Genomic DNA, 18877 nt, shown 5'->3' with positions numbered 1-18877 from the left:
CATGCTTTGGAGGCAGACAGTAGTGAGATCCTGGTCTTGTCCTAGTGGCTGGAGACTGTGGGCAGTTAGTGACCCTCTCTGAGTCTCTTCTCACCTGAGAGGATGGCGACACCTGCCTGGGACGCTTGAGGTAAGGAGTTACATCAAAGTGAGTGTCCCTCACCTCCTTAAGGTCAGCACCCCACAAATGCCTGCTGCTACTTTATTATCCTAAACCTCCCTCCTAAAGACTAGGAGAGGGGCTGAGGATCTTCCCACACGGCAGTCCAGGGCCGCATCGCCTGCGGCTCTCCTCCTGGGTGTTTCCAGGACAGTCTCTCCGAACCCCCAGCCCATCTCCTGGCCTTGAGGAAGCTGCCTGCCGAGCCCCATTTCCATCTGCGTCTTCTACAGTAGTGTTACTTCTAACCAATAAATTACAGGTAAAATTGTAAACACGTAAACTTAATCAATCGTCCCTCACAGTCTTCCAGCTGCCCCTGGGTAAACAGTTACATTAGCTCATAAAATCCCCAATTTGTCTTTCTGAGGGGAAGAGGGAAAAAAATCAGTGAACCCCTAAAGGTTTCCTGTTTCAGAGCCGCAGCACTGCCGGTTCCACGCTGCCCGGCCAGGGCCTCGGAGAGACGGGAGGCTGCCGCTGACCTCGGCCAGGGCCAGGTGGCCCAGCCTGCCTCCTGCTGTGTCCTGGGCCACAAAGAAAGGTTCTGAACTAGTGATCTGCTTCAGGCTCAGAAACAACAAAAAAGCAAGGGGTCCAGACCACGAGGTTAGAGGATTGGCAATGAGCTCTTGACACCTCTAGGGCCGAACAAAGAGTGTAAGATTTGGAACTAGGCAGGAACCTCACCTGGCCCAGCTACTCTATGGCTGGGTGGCCTCAACACAACACTTAACCTCCTGGCCTTGACTTCCTCAGCAAGAATGGGACTCAGCAGACACACCTTAGAGGGTTACTGGGAGAATAAGATGACACAATTCGCCTTGCAATGGTGCTGAGCTGGGCTAATTATCATTACTATTAACAAAGGGAGGTTCGCCCACCTCGCTAGAAAGACAAGAGCCCGTGTGTCCTCTACACTTTACTCCGCCATACTGTTTCATCCAGGACCAATAAGTGCCTTTGTGAGAATTACAAAAAGGTGCCCCCTGGCCAGAGGCAGCCCCAGGATCGCAGGCTTGGCAAGAGGAACACAGGCTGGATTTCAGCCCCCACTCATTCCCTCAGCCAGGAGCCCCAGAAAGGGCACAACACACACAAGCCAAAGTGGGGGCCCTGGGTCACCTCTCTGCCAGGAACCAGGCAGGCGGAGGGAATGAGCCAAGTGGCACTTTTACAAACAAAACTTCAGGTGTTGGGCTTCCTACCTCACCTCCTTGAGGTGTTCCAGAAAACATCATCTGAACAGAGAGGCCATTCCTGACCACCCTCTATAAATTAGTAACCTAATTTTTAACATTTTTGTTTTTCTCCACAATGCTTATCAGCCACCTTCCAATACATGTAGTACATACATATATGTCATATGTATATAGGTGTGCATATATAACTAGTTCATTAGTTCATTGTCTTCCCTCAAGTAGAATAAAAGATCTATAAGGACAGGGATTGTCTTCTGTTTTGTTCACTGTTTTATCCCTAGTGCTTCGAACTGTGCCTGGCACATAACAGGTTCTCAATAGATATTTGTTAAGTAAAATAGTATTAAATAGGAAATTAATTTAATGGTACCTTCCTAGAAAATGCTGTCCTGTGTTTCATTTCAACCACAACTTATGGACAGAAAAAAAAAGGGAAATCCTGTGTATTAGCTGGAGATAACTGTATTATTCTTTTATGCTATGTAATATACCATATAGATCAATGGTGAGAAATCCTAAAGTCTGGCTGATTCTTTAAATGGGGAAGGAAGGAAGGAAGGAAGGAAGGAAGGAAGGAAGGAAGGAAGGAAGGAAGGAAGGGAGGGAGGGAGGGAGGGAGGGAGGGAGGAAGGGAGGGACGAAAGAAAGAAAAAGAAAGGAAGAAAGAAAGGAAGGGAGGGAGGGAGGGAGGGAGGGAGGGAGGGAGGAAGGAAGGAAGAAAGGCATTTGGATGGCTCAGTCAATTAAGCCTTCGACTTTGGCTCAGGTCATGATCTCACGGTTCAGAAGTTCAAGCCCCATGTCAGGCTTTATGCTGATGGTTCAGAGCCTAGAGACTGCTTCAGATTCTGTGTCTCCCTCTCTCTGCACCCCCCTTAAAAATAAATAAACATTTAAAAAATTAAAAATAAAAAAGAGAGAGAGAGAGAAGCGAAGGATAAATTCATTTGGAAAGAGGACTGCTAATCATTAAAACGTCACATTATCTCTAAGCAAAAAATAAACAACAGTCCTATTAGGAAATGTTTACAAGAACTTCAGTTGCTGAGAATTTTCAGTGATGGAATTTTCTGTATGTTCGAATGGAATGTGCATGGGCTTTATTTTTTTTAATTATAGTTTATTGTCAAATTAGTTTCCCTATAACACCCAGTACTCATCCCAACAAGTGCCTTCCTCCATGTGCATGGGCTTTAGAGTCCCAAAGTCCTAAGTTCAAATCCCAGTACTACCAATGACAAGTCCCATGACCTTGGTCAAATGGCTTAACCTATTGGGCTCTTAATTTCCATCATATTAAAATATAATTGTACTGATATTATACGAATTAAATGTTCAAAGGACTAAACGAGAAATGTGAAAATAGCAAAGAAAGATGATATTCCCTTCTCATTTGGTAGGGTTAGTTACTCTCCTTAACTCAAAATTCTATCCAGTTTAGAATGATCTCCAAATCATTCTAGGCCATCGCCCACTTCTTATCCATGTATGGCTGTATCCTCTTATATGCGCCTGTGTGTATGTGTGTACATATATGTCTACACACAGAGACACACACACACAATGCTTACAGTCAGAACTGTCGATGAGCATGCATTTTAAAAAGAAAAATGCACAATTAGCATAAGAATGGTTCTTCTGTTTATTCATTGACAAAAACCATTCCTCTTCTTTTTCTTTTCTTTTTCTTAATACAGTGAGCATGTATTAGTTACATAACCATTTAAAAATTGCTAATTTCATTGTGGGGCAGGGGAAAGCCATTTCTTAGAATTGAAAGAAAGAAGACTTCTCTCACCCACATATTTTCTATGCTAAGTATTCATATTTTCAACTTTCAACCACATGAAACTATAGAAGATAAGTAGATTTATGTATGACAAGGCAAAAATTCTCATTAAATTGGGGAATTCATATCTTAAGAATATCTTTAAAAATATTTTCGCAAAATGCTCATTTCCCATTACTTTGATTCACCCAGAAATGTTAATCAGAAGTAAGTGAGTGTATAAGCATGGGAACCACATTCCTTTGGCTTTAAAATGGTTTTCAAAACCAACATAAACACATCAATTCAAGACATTTCTTATTCTCAACCCAAATCAATGAAAATGCAATGTACTTAGATTTCTGTTCTGTTTAGCGTCCCTAGAAAAAGGTCTCACTCAGAGTCAAACCATGCACAATCTGGCAGAGGGGAAATTTCCACGGCAGCTGTGCAAACACAGAAACTCACCTGGACCTTGACTGACATCTGTGGCAGAATTTTCAAGGAGGGAAAGGCAGAGGAGAGAAAGGGGGAGAAAAAGGAAGAAGAGTATTAGAAGCGCACACACACACAGTGCAACGTGCCATTGCATGACTATCATGTTCATGCAGGACCCCAAAGGTACTCAACTTCTGAGCACTTTGTTCTACCTTCACCCAAAAACCACCCATGCAAGCTGAAGGGCCAAGCTCCCTTTCCACTGTGCATGTAGCAAGAGAGGTGAGCTTCACATCTGTCCGGAAAGACATCATCCTGGAATCAGATAGGGCTCCCAAAAGCCAAGCAGACTGGAATCCTGCAAGAATATTGGTTAAAATATTCTGGTTGATTTCTACACAACACTTAAGCAAATCCTCCTCGCCTCCACACACAGAACACTGGACATGATGTCAAGCAAGTTTCCCCGCAGAGAGAAAAATAATAATAAGCCACTCCCTTGAGGAAAAAAGAAAAAGAGGCATGAGAATCAAGAGCAAGTTGCATCATTATTTACCATATAGGACTGAAGGACAGAAGATAACAAAACATTTATAATCCCCTCCCACCCTGATGATACCCAGTGACCATCTTTCATCACAGACAGCAGCGTGTGTACACAAGATTGTATGTGAGTAGATCATTTGCCATACAAATTGAAATTCTGCCTCCCCTTTTAATTTTTCTCCTTGCTTTTCACCCCATCATTAATGACAGGAATTGCTACTTAAAATCACTTTTGACAACTACAAATATACATCCAGCCCTACGAAGGTTGACCTTTGAATTAAGCAAATGAACTTTCAAAAAATGAAGAATGGTTCACTCCCATTGTCTTCATGAACACAGTCTCCTCCCCCTACCCTCAAATGCAAGATAGAATTGTACTGAGAAGCCCAGTCAAGAGCAGACCAAAGCTTTGTTAAAACCTCTAGACCCGACCTGAAAGCATATGCCTGAGCCGAGGAGATGGAACAGGGGGGCTGCTTCAAAAACCACTGGCCATCCAATCAATCCCGGGTGACTCACTTAGAATCATTGGAAGGTAGACCTGGGATACCCACAGACATCATCTAGCTTAATTCATTTTTGGTTCAGATGGGGGATGAAAGAGGTTGAGAAACTCACGCAAGGTCATAAACTTAGTTCAGGTACAGAGACCAGATAAGACCCTATACCTCTTGAATCCCACCCAGTTCAGCATTTATTTAACACAAACCCTGGTCTTGCAAGGGCATATGGAACCCGAATTCAGTTTGCAGGCTAAAGTGAGTAGCCTGGAGCCATGGGGGAGACCCTCCTAGCTACCCCATGAGTGAGTAATGGGTTATCCACTGCACCTCTACTTTGCTGCAATTAGATTTGTAAAGCTTCAGCAAGTCCCTTAGGAACCGTAACTCCTGCCCCAGGAAAATCCAGGCACTGACCTAACAGAGCTATGCCCCCATACCCAGGAGGGGCAAACCCACAGCAACAGCTGAACATTTCTCCAGCCCACACCCTGTGTTCCCTAGAAGCTATATCTGCCCAAAGAGACTTCTAGAGAGCTCTGAATCATTCCTCAGCCACACCCCCTTTCAGATTTTCTGGTGAGTTGCTAGATTCAGGGGTGGAGTGGAAGCAAGAAGAAAAGTGGCAAAATAGAAGAGGTAGGAAGGGAAAACATTCTGTATAAATAACTAAGCAGGGCTGTTAACTGTGACTGATGGATTGCCTAGAATAGTAGTCATTAAAATACCCCTTCATTAAACAGGATATCAAACTATTTACATGTGGTGGAGTTCAGTGGTGGGAGTGTCAACACCATTGTTCATGGAAACACGCTCTTTGGAGGTACCAACACTCAAGGGAGACAGGATACCTTGGAACCCCAAAGTTTCTCATTTCAACATTCTGTTTACAATCTTAAACTCTGGAGACAGACAGGTTTGAGTTCAAATCCCTGCCTACTGAATGGCCTTGGGTCAATCACTGAACCTCTGAGTTGTTTTCCTCAGCAACCCATTGAGAGGAGAACAGAACCTCCTTCATGGCAGTGTTAGGAGATTAAATACTCATAAAGCACTTAACTCAGTACAAGGCAAACACTGCATAAACGTTAGCTCCACTGATTGTTATCACTTTGAATTACCACAGACAGAATTACCAAAAAATGTTGACCAGATGGCAACCACAGGAATTACAACGTGTGTGTGTGTGTGTGTGTGTGTGTGTGTACGCGTGTGCGTGAGAGAGAGAGAGAGAGGTTTTGGTTCAGCTCTTCTACTTGTCAATGAAGGCATCTGCTCCAGCCCTCCCCTCCCTTGGGTCTTTTTCTTGCTTCCTCTCCTCAGTGGGAAGACGGACAAAGGAAGGTTCAGAGGTTGTTAGGAGAGCAGGAACAGGGATGAAAACAAATGCTGTTCTTGTTTCTTTTGTTTTCCCTCCTGAAGCCTTAATTGGCCTCAGTTCTAGTCCTGAGCATAAAACATAACAGCATCTCTTCTTGCCAAAAAGGGGCAACAAGACCACCAAGAGAAACCTCCTACAGTGAGGGGTAGGGTCCAGGTTTAGTGTTTCGCCGTGCTGGTGAGCTGGAGGCAGTTCTGAACATTGTGTCCAACTTGAAGAATAGAGAGACACAGCGTCACCTGGCTCCTGTCCCAAGAAGCAGTGAGTAACCTGAATCTCCACATTCAATTCTGACCAACTGAACAAAATGGCAAAGGTGAATGGGGGTGTGGGGGAATCATCTGTTATACTGCCCGTCCATCCTTTACCCTTTCTTTGTTGTAACAAATCCCAGTTATCTTCTGGGGAACCCCCTTCCCACCCTAAATCCATGTGGCTTGGTGGAGATGACCTCCAACTGTAGCCATATGACTCAGACCAACTCATAGGAATTGACAGAGAGAGGGAGATTTGCAGCTGGATTGCCAGGTCTACAGGCTACGTAGACCTTGGGTCAGTTACTGAGATTATCTGTGCTTCAGCTTTCTTATCTGTAAAATGGGTATGATAATAATTCCTACCTCCTAGCGAGGTTGTGAGGAGCTTAGAACAGTACCTACATTTAGAAAGCCCTCAGTGTTAGCTAGTAATTTTATTACCTTCATATATGAGAAGACAAGGGTATTAAAAATCTCTCCTATGGTCACAGAACAAGGAAGGCCGACCTAGGACACAACCGTGGGCATTTCTGATTCTATGCGCTGCTGCCATTCCACTTCCAAGGTGACCATCGCCAGAGCCCCTGCTGTCTGTGGTTGCTGCTGGTCTGCAGCCTGGAGACTGTATATGGGGAAGCGTCATCGGACCCCAGGACAGGTCAGAGGAAAGATAAATACGTACATGTGTGTATGCATATCAATTTTTTAGCAGAGAAAAAGGAGCAAATTGCAGAAGAAAAGGCAGTTGACAACCAGATAAGATTGATCCAGGAGAGGTGGAATCCTCACCCATGCCAACACTTCCTCTGTTCCCCCTACTGTTTTATTTTCTCACACTGCTGGGCCTGTAGTTTTCCAGAGCACCACTGCATTTAAATCTATATTCTATTTTCTCTCCTAGAAAATAGGTCAGACCCAAGACAGAGTTCACCAGGTGGGGTCCCAAAAGGTTTGGCCGGGCCTTGCCTCCAGGAGGCAGGCTGTGCAGCCTGCCCATCACTCCCCAGGGCTCCTTGGGGGGCGTGGTGTGTGTTGGGGTGTGGGGGAGGGATCCTGGACTCCTTCCTTGTGAAATGATCTAGCCCAAATGAAGGGTGAGGTAGGAGGGCTCCCCGGCGTAGCTCTCCTCTGTAAACACAACAGGGTCCCTCTTTTTTCCCCATGGTTAGAAGAACCAGATCTCCCCACACTACAGAAAAGTGTTTCCTTTTGAACTTTAAAATAACCATGCTGAGTGTATGCACTTGTGGCTGAGGTTATTGTTGAACACACGATAAGCATCTGCGGGATACTGAGTGAAGGGGGAATGCCCTGATTTACTTCTTCCCTGGTTGTGACGTTAAAGACAGTAGGTGAAGGGTGGCAGTGGCGGCTACAATCCTTCCTCTCCTGGGTTGCTCCCCCGCCCCTGCTTTGAGCATGGCGTTCCTAACAGAAATAGCCCCAGACTGGGCCAGAATTTGTTTTTATCAGGAATATTTTCCATCGGGATCAGTGTGAGTGCCAGAGCTAGGGGGCCAGAAGAGGGAAGGTGCAAGGTTATGAGAGCCAGTCCTCAACGCCCATCATAAAAGTAACTCACACTAATTGAGCAGGTCCTGCCTGCAGCCTGCGCATGTGCTAGCCCATCAACTGAATGGTCTTTGTCAGGCGTATGTAAGGCCGTTTCTCACTTTCTTCAGGTATGAGCTCAAATATTACTTCCTCGGAAAGGCTTTTCTTAACCACCTTCTCTAAAATAGGGACCCTTCTCTGCCATTTACCCTGCTTTTCCTTTCTCGTGGCACTAATCACTATCTGACCTCACAGGATGGGTCTCTGCTTTTATTGTTTATATCTGCCTGGAAATACAAGCTTCATGAGAGCAGCACTGTCTCTTTTATTCACTGCCTGTGTCCCCTGTGTCTAAGCTAGGTCTGGCCTACTACAGGTGATCAGCAATACATATTGAATGGTTAATAGACGGTCTTGATTAATACTGGTAATCTCCATTTACATGTGAAAAGTGAGGCTCAGAGAAGTTATGGCACATGCCTATGGACAGGGGGCAGAGTTGCTATTACACTCTGGGTCTGTCTTAATCCCCTACCTAATTAAGAACCCACATGGTAATGAAGATGGGCCCTAGCAGCATGAAAGAAAAGGGAGCAGCCGATTTCATGGTAATTTTGGTAAAATTCCCTGGGAAGGCTCCCACTGGTTTCGCTTAGGTCACATGTTCCTGATGTTCCTGAGCCAATTACTATGTCTAGCATCACATGTCACAAGACAAGTGTGGGGATAAAATGGGATAACGTCTATATAGCCCTGGCACAGAACACTACTAACTCATAATAAAGCTCACATTTATCAAATATTCTGTGTGCTGGGCCCTGTGTGAAGTGCTTTATATACCTCATTTTATTTAATCCTCCACCTAACAGGTAGAAACATTCTTCATCCTGTTTTGCAGATAGGGAAACTAAGACACAGAGAGGAGGCTCTCTCATTATCAATATCTCTCATACTCAGAGTAGCTTATAAGGGTCAAGCTATATTTCTGAATAAAAGAGCAAACCAGGACAAGTACCCTCTGACCCATCAAGCTACAAATTAGGGACAGGAATGTAGGGCATCCACAGAAGTGGGGAAAAGGCACCGCCCAGGGCAGAGGGAAGGGGTCAAACACAATATGACCATAGTCCTGGTTAATTAGAGTCCTTGCCCTGGGTGATATGCTTTGCATGGGTGTGCTCTGGCCCTTCTGCAGCTACATCTCAGCCCAGGATCTAGGAGTCTACAGGGCCAAGTAGGTGTTCCCGTTGAGAACCTGCAATTCCTGCCACCAAGTCACTTTGTAGAGTACAATCAGGTACTCAGAATTCCTTGCTCGAATTGCCCCAAATTCATATGGGTCTCTACCTTGGGTCCATTCTCCCCAAAGCTGACCAGTCCACCAATGTGCATACTCTAGTGTCAAGAAATGCCCAAGGGAAAGCAATTTGCAGGAGCTGTGGCCTTCTGCAGTCTGGGGTGTCCACAAAGAAGTCCACAAGGATCTCCATGCTGCTAGAGGTAGAAAGAAGGGAGGCTGCCCATTGGCTCTCATGCATGTTCTTGCCCCAGGCCCTCAAGCGTCAGATCAGGCCCTCAAGTGAAGAGTACACCTGACTACAATTTTAGGAGAGGGGGCAAAAAAGGCATAGACCGGATCTCCCCAATGGCCTCTCCTTTCTTGTCCCTGGGGAGAGTGAGCACAGGGTTCTTCCCTCTACTTCAGGAACAAATACAGAAACGATCTTGTTAGTTGAGCTAAAGCAAACTTCAAGCAGCGAAGCGGCTGGGCTTCCTGTGTTCTGGGGCTCTTTCCAGCTTTCAGTGTGTGAGCTCTTCAAACACAGGAAGAGATGTCTCTCCACAAAAGGCCAGGTGGTATTAGCTTCATCCTCAACACAGAACCCATTTGACTGCCTTTGTAGAAGACTGAGCGCCGCCTCCCCCCACCCCACACCCCGCCCCACTCCCCAGCCTTGCTACTGTTTGTTTTTGTTCTTTGATGCTAATAACTCCAGCCGGCAAGATGGAGGGGAGAGGTAGCTGCTAGGTCAGCTGCCAGCCGGCCAGGAAAGGCAGCAGCAGAGAGAGGAGTGGCAGCAAGCAGGAAGGAACACGGATGGCATGCCCACGGGCTCGGTCACTACTGTGCTCAGATACCTCAGGGGCTCTCACATACTTGTAGTGGCTCTGGCTTGAGGAACCAGAGCTTGACTGACAGGTGGGGGAAGAAAGAGTCCACTTGTTACACGTGCAATCAAAGATCAGTGCAGACACCAGGGTTTCTGGTTTTGTTTTGTTTTGTTGATGTTTTAGAGATTTTTGAGCACAGACACGGGGGTAAGGCCACCTGGGGTCTGAACCCTGACTTTACTGTTAGTTATTACAGATACTTTTGTCAGATTTCTTAGCCTTACCTTCCACTTTGTCCACATAGAAACAATGGCAGTGGAGTGAGTTTGGCTAGAAGCTCGTGTACACTCCTAAAAGTCACAACACCGTGCAAAATCACACAGTAAAAACCACAGGGCTAATGGGGAAAATGTAGTTGGGGTATGACACCTGGAAACCTCATCAGTGACCCAAAATGGTAGAGAGGAACCAGTTTTACCGTGTTAGATAGTTAAGAAATATACAAATACTACCATCATTAGAGCCCTTGACAAAGACCCAAACTGCTCATGGAAGCAGGAAGCTTGTAAGCTGTCGCCAAGTAATAGGAGGAGGCTCTGACACCAGACAGAGCTGTGACACCACATGGGCAAGGGTGTGGCTCACAGCACACGTGCTAACTGAAGGAGCGCACACGCTTTTGAGGAGTGTGCGTTTTGTGTATTTCTACACGACCTGTTCAGCTGGCTAAAGTTTACTGCCTTCACCTAGTGTTTCTTGTGGACAGGATCATGCATAATCAAAGAGAAAATTATTATGCCCAAATTGTCCCCTGATAGATCGATCACATTCGAACAAATTTGCATTTTTTGAAACAGCATTCTAGCAGAACTGACTGTACCTAATTTATGTGACTGTTGAAAGGGTCAAGTGAAATGATCCAATATAAAGCGCTTAGCACAAGGTGAGGCACAGAGGAAACGTTCAATAAACACTTACTGAAATTGTTATTAGGGATGTCTCTGCTGGCTTGTTGATACACCTGTTGTAAACCACAAGTGCCAAGTTGAGCTTCTACCCAGCTGTTTAAGCCTTGCAAACAAAAGGCATCTCTAGGTAAACAGTACTTCCAGGTATTAGACCATGAGGTTGGCACCTGCAATGGGCTTTGCTTGATAGGGCTTTAGAAGACTCCTCATAGCAGGTGGCCCCAGCCAGGAGATGGGGCCCGAATGCCAACTTCCTGGGTAAAAATGGGTATCATCCTCCCCAAATGAGCACGACCCAACCAGGGAGAAGAGTACACACCCGCATCCCAGAGAACACCTGGAAATCAGGAGATAAACTGATCTAGATGAGAAGATGTCCCTCATCTTGGTAGGACAGAGAGAAGCGCATCACAGGGGGGAAGAGAAATCAGTCAGTCCTCAGGGGAAAACAGCCAAGGTGCAGAAGCCTTCCATTTCCCTTCCTCCTACAGACAGCGCAGGGGTTAAGAGGCAGGGTCTGGAGTAAAAGTTCTGGCTCTTCCGCACACCGTACGTGAGCTTGGCCGTGCTACCTGACCTCTCTGAGCCCTAACTTCTCAATCTATAAAATGGGGAGAGTTTATTTATCTTGTAGGACTGATGTAAGGGTTATGAAGGAGCGAATTATGCAAAAGCAGTGGGAGTGTGTCTGGCACAGAGGAAGTACTAATCAATGTTAGTAAATCATTATCATTTGACCCAAGTGGTTTCCATGAGACTGGGGCTCAGTTCTCTCTCCAAGGATTCCTTGCTGTCTGAAAAGACTAACTCCTTCAGCTTGTGCCACTTGGAAGAATGATCTGGGAGAAGAGGATCTTCTCAGCAGAGGTGAGTTCTGCAGATTTTATAACTTAGTACAATGGGCATTGGAAAAGGCCATCCCCACCCCCACCCTGGCTGCTCACCCCTCTGTAGGGAGTGCTGTGATGTGCAGGAAAGAGCCCTGCCTTTGGAATCAGAAGCCCTGAATTTTTTTGTTTTCCTAAATATTTTTGTTGGGGGTGGTGGTAACATACACATTCCATAAAATTTACCATCTTAACCATTTTTTTTAATTCTTTATTTTATTTTAGAGAGAATGTATACGCACATGTGGGCACACAAGCTGGGGAGGGGCAGAGAGAGAGAGAGAGGGAGAAAGAACCTCAAGCAGCCCCCCACACTCAGTGCAGAGCCCGACTTGGAGCTCCGTCTCACAACCCTAGGATCATGACCTCAGATGAAATCAAGAGTCAGATGCTCAACTGACTGAGCCACCTAGGGGTCCCTTAACCATTTTTAAGTGTACAGCTCAGTGGTATAAAAGTACAGTCACACCACTGTGCAGCCATCACTACGATCGATCCCCTGGACTCCTTTTACCATGCAAAACTAAAACTCTGTTCCCATTAAACAATCCCTGCCCACACCTCCTCCCCCCAGCCCCCACAAACCCCTTTCTACATTCTGTCTTTACGAATTTGGCTACTCCAAGAATCTCATGTGAGTGGAATCATGCAGTATTTGTCCTTTTGTGATTGGCCTATTTCACCAGCATAATGCCCTCAAAGTTCATCCATGTAGTGGGCATCAGAATTTCCTTTCTTTTCCAGGCTGAATAATATTCCATTGTATGTATACACCACATTTCGCTTACAGAAGCCCAGGTTTTGAGCCCTGACTTTCTAGCCTAGTATCAGCTGTGTGACCTTTGGCAACTCACCGCCCTCTCTGAACCTCTTTTCACAACCAAAGCTAATATCAAAATTATTAAGTACGGTCACTATTCACAATGATATTACAAAAGAAACTTGGGGCATCTGGGTGACTCAGTTGGTTAAGCATCCAACTCTTAGTGTCCACTCAAGTCATGATCTCATGGCTCCATGAGTTCAAGCCCCACACTGGGCTCTGCACTGATGGTATGGAGCCTGCTTGGGATTCTTTCTCTCTCCCTTCCTCTCTCTCTCTCAAAATAAAATAAAATAAATAAACTTTAAAAAATAAAAAATAAAAGAAACCTAAAAATATGACCCAGAAGACAAGCGCAAGGATCATTCACCTTCCATTATAATCTCTGCTGTTTAATGAAGGCCCCTATATGTCTGCCCCTATGACAGCATCATATATACATGACTTGATCTATTTTTTTTATGCTTTTTATTTATTTCTGAGAGAGAGAGAGAGCATGAACAGGGGAGGGTCAGAGAGAGAGGGAGACACAGAATCTGAAACAGGTTCCAGGCTCTGAGCTGGCTGTGAGCACAGAGCCTGATGCGGGGCTCGAACCCACGCACCGTGAGATCATGACCTGAGCCGAAGTCGGATGCTTAACCGACTGAGCCACCCAGGCACCCCATACATGACTTGATCTAATGCTGATATAGACACGGTTGTTATCCCCACTTAACAAACAAGGAAACCAAAGGCTCAGGGAAGTTAATAGCCCTAAGCTCACTTTACTCACACATCATAGCCAGGATTTTAACTCAGATTTCTCTGAATTAAACATCTTTTTCCTTCTCATAGTACCATCCACCGATTCCCAATTATTCCTTCCCTCACTAGTCAACCACCCAAATCGAGATCCTGGGGAATTGGGGACAAATTTCAAGAAACTGCGGTGTGAGGTTGCCAATTCCAGTGACAAGAATTGATGGTCATTAGTGAAGTAAACCATCAACAAAGCAAAAAGACAACTTACTGAATGGGAGAAGATACTTGCAAATGATGGATCTGATAAGGGGTTAATATCCAAAATATATGGGGGGACCTGGGTGCCTCAGTCAGTTAAGCATCCAACTTCAGCTCAGGTCATGGTCTCATGATTCGCAAGTTCGAGCCCCACATTGGGCTCTGTGTCAACAGCTCAGAGCCCGGAGGCTGCTTCGCATTCTGTGCCTTTCCCTCTGTCTGCCCTTCCCCGACTTGCACTCTGTCTCTCTCTCAGAAATAAGTAATAAAACAAAAAAGTCATCTACAAAATATATGAAACACTTATACAACTTACACAACTCAATACCAAACAAATACTCCAATTTAAAAGCAGGCAGATGACCTGAATAGACGTTTTTTCCAAAGAAAAAAACAAATAGATGGCCAACTGATCCATGGAAAGATGGTCAACATCACTAATCATCAGGGAAATGCAAATCAAAACTACAATGAGATATCACCTTATACCTGTCAAAATGGCTAGAATCAAAAAGACAAAAAATAACAAGTGTTGGCAAGGATGTGGGAATAAAGGAACCCCTGCGCACTGTTGGTGGGAATGCAAACTGGTGCAGTCACTATGGAAAACAGTATCGATGCTCCTTACAAAATTAAAAATAGAATTACCACATGATCCAGTAATTCCACCACTGGGTTTACACCCAAATAAAACTAAAATACTAATTCAAAGAGATCTAGGCACCCCTATGTTTACCGCAGCATTATTTGCAGTAGCCAAACTATGGAAGAAGCCCAAGTGTCCATCGACAGATAAATGGACAAAGAAGATGTGGTATATATACACAATGGAATATCAATCAGCCATAACAAAGATTGAGATCTTGTCATTTGTAGCAACATGGATGGACCTAGAGGGTATAGTGCTAAGTGAAGTAAGTCAGAGAAAGACAGATACTGTATGATTTCACTCATACATGGAATTTAAGAAACAAAACCAACCAACCAACCAAAAANGTAGCAACATGGATGGACCTAGAGGGTATAGTGCTAAGTGAAGTAAGTCAGAGAAAGACAGATACTGTATGATTTCACTCATACATGGAATTTAAAAAAAAAAACCAACCAACAAACAAAAAAAAAAAAAAAAAAAAAGCCAGATTCTTAAATACAGAAGTGGCTGCCAGAGGGGAGGTAGATGCAGGAAGAGTGAAATAGAGAATTAAAAGTACATGTATCCTGATAAGCACTGAGAAGTGTATAGAATTGTGAGTCAGTATCTTGTACACTTGAAACTAATTAACAGTGTATATTAATTACATTTTAATAAAAAGAAAGAATGTCATTAAATTTATTAGAGTATCCATGACTTCAGGACCCCTATTTCAGAGAAAGGATTACAAATTGAGGCAACATAGCCAGAACGGAATTCCACAAAAATGCACATCCCGCAAAATATGAATAGGAGTTCCTCGCCAACAACATCAAAATAATAAATGTAGAAACAAGCGAATTAAACAAAAATGATCAAGTTTCTCTATGGCAAGACTTCAGAAAGCCTCGCCTACACTAAGCTACACTGTGAAGTCAAAGAGAGGTTACAGTATGCAGTTTTACAAATGTTTTGATTACTGGACACCTCTCCTTCCATAAAATACCTAGTAAAATCTCATTCCATGAGATTTCCGGTTTGGAAAAGGCTGGCTGTGAGATTCTCAGAACAGCCACGAAGGCTTTCAATTTGCCATAAGCCTTTATCCTCACCCTTTTTGTTCCCAGAGAGAGCCTTTGTGTCAGGTTCAATTCGCAATAGCTAACATTTATTGACCACTTATACATGCCAGACACCAACTGAGGCACTGGAGACTGAAAAAAAACAAACCTTCCCTGGATGTAGTTAGTAGTAAATCTAATAAACCAAAAGAGTAGATAAACATGATAGGGTGGCTGGCCCTATATGGCCTATTGTTGCACTTAGTGCTAATACAGGATTTACGGTTGACAGAGAATCCTTCAAAGTTTTTTTTGTTTTTTGTTTTTGTTTTTGCTTTTTTTACTAGAGTAATATTGAAGTGGCCCCAAGAGGATGGACAGCGACAATTAAGTGGAGACAAATCTCATAAGAAGATTTCATCATAACTGGCTTGATGGTCAGATTGACACCCAAGGGTGGGGTTCCCGGGGAGTCACGGCGACAGATAAGCTTTGAGCCCTAATACTAACTCTGCTAGTATATGACTTTGTATAAGTTACTTAAACTTCATCTGTAAAATGGGGATCATGCACACTGTCAGGAGGATCAAAACAGACAAATGTATGTAAAATGCCTAGTGCTCAGCACACATTAGTTTCATTTTTCTTTGGTGGCACTTTTGGAATAATGTGTCAAAAAAGGGTCTGAGGGGGCACCTGGGTGGCTCAGTCGGTTAAGTGTCCAACTTCAGTTCAGGTCATGATCTCACGGTACATGGGTTCAAGCTCCACGTTGGCCTCTGCGTTGACAGCTCAGAGCCTAGAGCCTGCTTCAGATTCTGTGTCTCCCTCTCTCTGTACCCCTCCCCAGCTTGCGCACGGTCTCTCTCTTTCAAAACTAAATTTTTTTTTTTAAGTTTTTTATAGTTTCAAAACTAATTGGTTTTTTTTTTTTTTTTTAAAGAGTCTGAGGCTGCTTATGAGCTTGGAAAGAAAAGAGGGTCAAGATTGATTAGCAGTGTCTGCCATGGGCTTGAGGAGGCGGCCACATATTGGCTGCTATTAGCTGGAGACTTTCAACTAAATGCTTTCCCAAGGGTCTTTGCCCTGAGATATGGAGTTTCTAGTGACCCGGGAACCTCATAAGCAAGCAAGTAACCCTAAGGCTCTCTCACTGCCGTACCCCCATCAACTTTTCTCTTTTCTCTTAAGCACTCTTCCTTCTTTCATATTCAGGAAATTAGCAAGGTGGACTTCTTCCCTTGAAAAGCAGGGTGGCCTGTGACGTGACATTAGTACAAGATCTGCTCTGCACCTAAGAGAATGATTTTCGAGTCTGAGAACCACTTATATAGCCCACTAATCAGTACCAGTCCTATTCTGAGGGTTCAACAGGATCTTGCAGGCCCTGGCAGCGGGAACTCAGAAGCCCAGGCAGGTGGCGGGTGCCTGGGTGGCTCAGTCGGTTAAGAAGCCCAGGCAGGTGGCATTCCACTGCCAGGACCCAGAGAGCACAAGCGAGCAGAGGGCGAGCTCTTAGAAGGGATTTCATATTTTATGTATCAGTCATATGCTTTTTGAGTTAAATTATTATTATTCATTGCCATTTTTCTCTTACAACTTCTGGGGTACGGCAGTTAAAAAACAGTAAAAACATTAGAAAGGGGGGTGTTTATATGATTGTTTTGGAGAAAATAGAGTAGGAGAGACACAGAGAATTTTAGAAGTGGAAGATCTCTAGAGTGTCCAGCAGATCTGTGCCTTCTGCTTCACAAGTTCATTCCATCGACACATATTCAAACACCCACGTGTTTAGGGACTGTGCTAGGCACACAGGCCGGGGGATGGCAGATGAACAAGGCAGATGTGGGGCTTGCACTCTTAGAGCTTAAGGTCTAGCTGGGTCGATGGGCCACAAATAACCAAATAAGTAGTTACTTAATCATAAATGTGCTCAGTGCAATAAGGCTGTGCAGGATCCTTTGAGGCTCAGAGGAGAGACACAGACCCTAGGCCAGGTAACCGACAGGTCCATTCAGCTGAATGATGTTGATGCTAAAACCAGAATTCAGATCACCTGCATCCCGGTTCACCTCTGTTCCCACTGTGCCGCAGCTGGGTTACCAGGGCCCCAAGAGGAGGGCTGCGAGAAGAATCTGGCACTGAGAATACAGTGGTGGCAGCCTGGAGACAAAAGCAAGTGACCACATCTCTGCAGCTTTCATAAAGGAACAAGAGCATGAACTTGGAGATGTCACTGTCTTCTCAGACCCTCGCTCAAGCTTGTAGCAGTGAAAAACGGTTTCCACTATCCTACGGTGGGGGCCTAAATGCTACAGCCTTCAACAATCAGAACAACAAGGCAACGAGAGAAGAGCCTCCCCCAAAACCAATTAGAAGGCGCAGAGAATAGCGGGTGTAGACCCACCACACAGGCTGAGCTCTAATCTAACTGCTGTACTTTGCTTGGGAATTAATCACACAAATCCCTAGATAAATCTGAGGCCGTTATTAGACAACACTAATATCCCCCTTAGAGTAATCCAGACAAATACAATGAGAGAGGGGGGAGTCCCGAGTGGCCAGAAAACAGGCCGCTTTCATGTTCACACGCATCTGCCCAAGAACACGTGCACGGCACTGCCCCCCACTCCTCACCCCCAAGCCCAGATGTCTGCTTCCCAACAGCACTGTGGGCTTCTGCCCTGACTGCTTCAGGCAAGAGGGGGTGAAGTGAAAGATGGGAGAACAAGGTCTGGATTCCCTCCCCTCCCCAACTCTGTCACTGACCTAATTCTCCACAAGAGAGGATTTTTCCTTTTTGGTCCTGCTTATTTGTAAATCATGCCACATCAGTGCACACACAGCTTAAGGTGGGCCTCGCTAGGAAGTAGGAAGAGAAATCTAGAGGCTTTGAACTGGGGTCCCAGCTGCCATTTCTCAAGAAGGAGGGTAGGTGGAAGTTCCGTTAGGCTCAGAAGGGGGATTAAGAGGGCAGGAGATAGGATGCCGTCAAGATCAACCCAATCTTACAGTCTGATCTGCCCTTCACTGAACTAGTGGAGCTGTGTAAGCTAAAATAACTCAGCAGAACTCTGCCACGAACATGATGTATGACCTTGGGTAGATTTCTTCATCCTTCTGGATCACTGGTCTCTGTCAACAACACAGACTATTTGGACCCTGAATTTTTGACCTCTCATGTATGTTTTGAAACTGCTTTAAAAAAAAAAAATTGGGCAAGAGGCTGACTTTAGTTGTAGGAAGATGTGGTTCTTCGAACCGCAAAAAGTGACCTGAAAAAAAAAAATCAGACCTGTCAGGAAAAAAGTCAACAAAAAATGGAACTGACAGCAGCTAAAAATGCACATAGTAAAATTTGTTATTGACTAAAAACTTGAAGGAAAGATCAAGCATTCTTGACAAAATTTAGACCAGCAAATCTGACGTGAGAAAATTGGATGTGGTAGAAATAATGACCACAAAAAGAACATTCACAATGGCAGAAGCTATATAGGCAAAATTTGATAGGCACACAAAAAAATAACTGATCGATTAATCAAATCTTTACTGCAGAAGACACATGGAGCAGAATTGATCTGGTT

At 44.6% G+C, this 18877-nt stretch overlaps 1 protein-coding gene across 1 annotated transcript in view; it reads right to left on the bottom strand.

Annotated features, from left to right (window-relative positions):
* Positions 1-558: 558 nt before the first annotated feature.
* The window catches only part of NRXN3 (neurexin 3), a 37695-nt gene continuing 19376 nt past the window's right edge, over positions 559-18877 (bottom strand). Inside the window, exon 5 of the mRNA XM_039232206.1 lies at positions 559-801. Within this exon, the coding sequence (XP_039088137.1) occupies positions 559-801 (243 nt within the window). The remainder of the gene's footprint in view (positions 802-18877) is intronic.

Source organism: Hyaena hyaena, unplaced genomic scaffold (genome assembly GCF_003009895.1).
Source record: "Hyaena hyaena isolate Hyena2069 unplaced genomic scaffold, ASM300989v1 scaffold_65, whole genome shotgun sequence".
NCBI lineage: Eukaryota > Metazoa > Chordata > Mammalia > Carnivora > Hyaenidae > Hyaena > Hyaena hyaena.
The sequence above is the reverse complement of the archived record's forward strand: the minus strand, read 5'-3'. Positions and strand labels throughout refer to the sequence as shown.